The sequence below is a fragment of the Littorina saxatilis genome, linkage group LG5 (genome assembly GCF_037325665.1).
Source record: "Littorina saxatilis isolate snail1 linkage group LG5, US_GU_Lsax_2.0, whole genome shotgun sequence".
NCBI classification, from domain to species: Eukaryota; Metazoa; Mollusca; class Gastropoda; order Littorinimorpha; family Littorinidae; genus Littorina; species Littorina saxatilis.
Genome location: NC_090249.1, coordinates 52,996,267 through 52,998,766, shown reverse-complemented (window position 1 = coordinate 52,998,766; position 2,500 = coordinate 52,996,267). Strand labels below are relative to the sequence as shown.

At 37.9% G+C, this 2,500-nt stretch overlaps 1 protein-coding gene across 1 annotated transcript in view; it reads right to left on the bottom strand.

Moving 5' to 3' along the window:
* The window catches only part of LOC138967425 (uncharacterized), a 16,921-nt gene extending 15,311 nt beyond the window's left edge, over nucleotides 1-1,610 (bottom strand). The window contains exons 1-2 of the mRNA XM_070339974.1: nucleotides 1,452-1,610; nucleotides 822-897 (exon numbers count right to left, since the gene is read on the bottom strand). Coding sequence (XP_070196075.1) covers nucleotides 822-897; nucleotides 1,452-1,548 — 173 coding nt within the window. The 5' untranslated portion in view covers nucleotides 1,549-1,610. The remainder of the gene's footprint in view (nucleotides 1-821; nucleotides 898-1,451) is intronic.
* Between the last annotated feature and the right edge of the window lie 890 nt (nucleotides 1,611-2,500).

The window sequence follows — 2,500 nt, the reverse complement described above, 5'->3', positions numbered from 1 at the left end:
GAAAGCTACAGCCAATCGTTATTATATCCCCTTAGGTACAGTTTTATAACATTATTGGCACATGTAAACAATATGAATTAATTAATGAACGCTACGAATATATATGGCAGCCTTTAATGAATGTATGTGGTATGTACTTTTAAAACATTGTTTTTAGTGTCTGTGTGGTGTGCACACCTTTTACAACAACGCTCTTATATATCCGTTTTTCTCCTCCTCCTCAAGTGATATAGAAAGTAAAATTCATTAATGTTGTTTGTATGCGTTGTGCACACGCTTTTGAGCTGTTACCTCCATTGATTTATTCTGGTATTTATTCCGTTCACGAAAACAGAATGTAATTGGTTCAGCAGAACAACCCTGTACCCCTTTAGAATAAAAACAAAAACAACCAAGAATGGTAAGTTATTGGTGTTTTTTATTCTGAAGTTTGGAACGTTAGGCCTAAAAAAAATTGGTGTGGTTACGGTAACCCGACCTACCCTATTTTTAGGGGCCGACCCTATAACTTTTTATTACATTTGTCAAAAAACCGCCACACAAAAACCAAGAAAACGAGTGCAGAAAACGCAATGAAAGCGAAAGCGCCCGAGTCGCACACTTATTTCCCTGTCAAGTAGGTTTACTTTGTACACATTAGAAAAAAAAGTTTAAAAAAAAGTGATTGCCTACCTTCCTACCCTATTTGTTTTGGCTATGTTACCGTAACCACACCTATTTTATTTTTGGCCTTAGCAGAGTATGTGTTTTGAGATTTCTTGCTATTTGTGTTAACCAAGCACAGCATGTTGGTACACAAAAGCAATAACAAAATGTCTTACCATTTGTTGCAGGAGTCTTCAAACTCGAAGACTTCGGACAGCAAAAACACTGCTATTGTAGCTATACTTGGAATACCTGCAAAAAGATTGGAACTGCATGTAAAACATCCTTTACTGATAACTTAATTGCGTGGCATGCAGCGTTAATGCGAGCGTAGATGTTTATTCGCTTGCTTGTTCTGACTGGCTTCTGTAACTTCTCCACTCTCCCTCTCCCGTTATTCTATTTGTAGGTGTATGCATGCTCGTACGCGAACAAGCGTGCTTGGTTGTTAACGTGAACATTAGCTTATCTGTCTTTCTTTCATGTTCGAAGACAAACTAATCGTCTACTTCTCATTTTAAAGAACCCAGCAAACGTTAAATTCACAAATGCATTGCCAGGTAGACTTTCCAATCAGTCCAAAAAGCTTGCACGTGTATACATTAACATCTGACCCAATCACAAAAGTTCTTTCAAATCCCGTCAGGTCAAGTGCACTCATTTTAAAGAACCCGGCAAACGCTAAGCTCTCAAATGCATTGCCAGGTAGACTTTCCAATCAGTCCAAAAAGCTTGCACATGTTTACATGAACATCTGAACCAATCACAAAAGTTCTTTCAAATCACGACAGGTCACGTGCACTCACCCCAGCCAATCAGGAAGTACTTTAGAGAGGTGTTCTTGATGTGAGCAGCGCCATGGCTCCTGCTCTGGATGCAGACGTAGGTGTGAATGGCTTCCATGAGTAGGAATGAGAAGGCCGCCAGTTGTAGGAAATGTATCACCAGCTTGCTAACGATGCACAGAACCTGCAACACACACACAAACACGTCATTGCACGTGAGAATTCGGCAATGTTTGTTATTGTTCTCTTTGGTTTATTTGAGAGTACGAAGTCCTCCCCCCAAAACAAAAAACAACAACAACATCCCCACACAACAAACAAAAATAACCCCCACAAAAAACGAAAAATTGGGGGAAAATAAAGTCAAGAAAAGAAAGAAAACAAGTCGCTTAAGGCGAAATTACTACATTTAGTCAAGCTGTGGAACTCAGCTCACAGAATGAAACTAGACGCACTGCATTTTTTCACAATGACCGTTGTCCGCCGCTAGTGCAAAAGGCAGTGAAAGTGACGAGCCTGTTTAGCGCGGTAGCGGTTGCGCTGTGCTGCATAGCACGCTTTACTGTACCTCTCTTCGTTTTAACTTTCTGAGCGTGTTTTTAATCCAAACATACCATATCTATATGTTTTTGGAATCAGGACCCGACAAGGAATAAGATGAAATTGTTTTTAAAACGATTTCGGAAATTTAATTTTAATCATAATGTTTATATTTTTAATTTTCAGAACTTGTTTTTAATCCGAATATAACATATTTATATGTTTTGGGAATCAGAACATGATGAAAAATAATTTAAAAGTAATTTTGGATCGTTTTATAAAACAAATAATTCTAATTACAATTTTCAGATTTTTAATGACCAGATTCATTAAGTAATTTTTAAGCCTCAATGCTGAAATGCAATACCGAAGTCCGGCCTTCGTCAAAGATTGCTTGGCCAAAATTTCAATCAATTTCATGATGGCCTCAACTTTTACAAAATGCCGGATATGACGTCATCAAAGACATTTATCGAAAAAATGGAAAAAATGTCTGGGGATATCATACCCAGGAACTCTCATGTAAAATT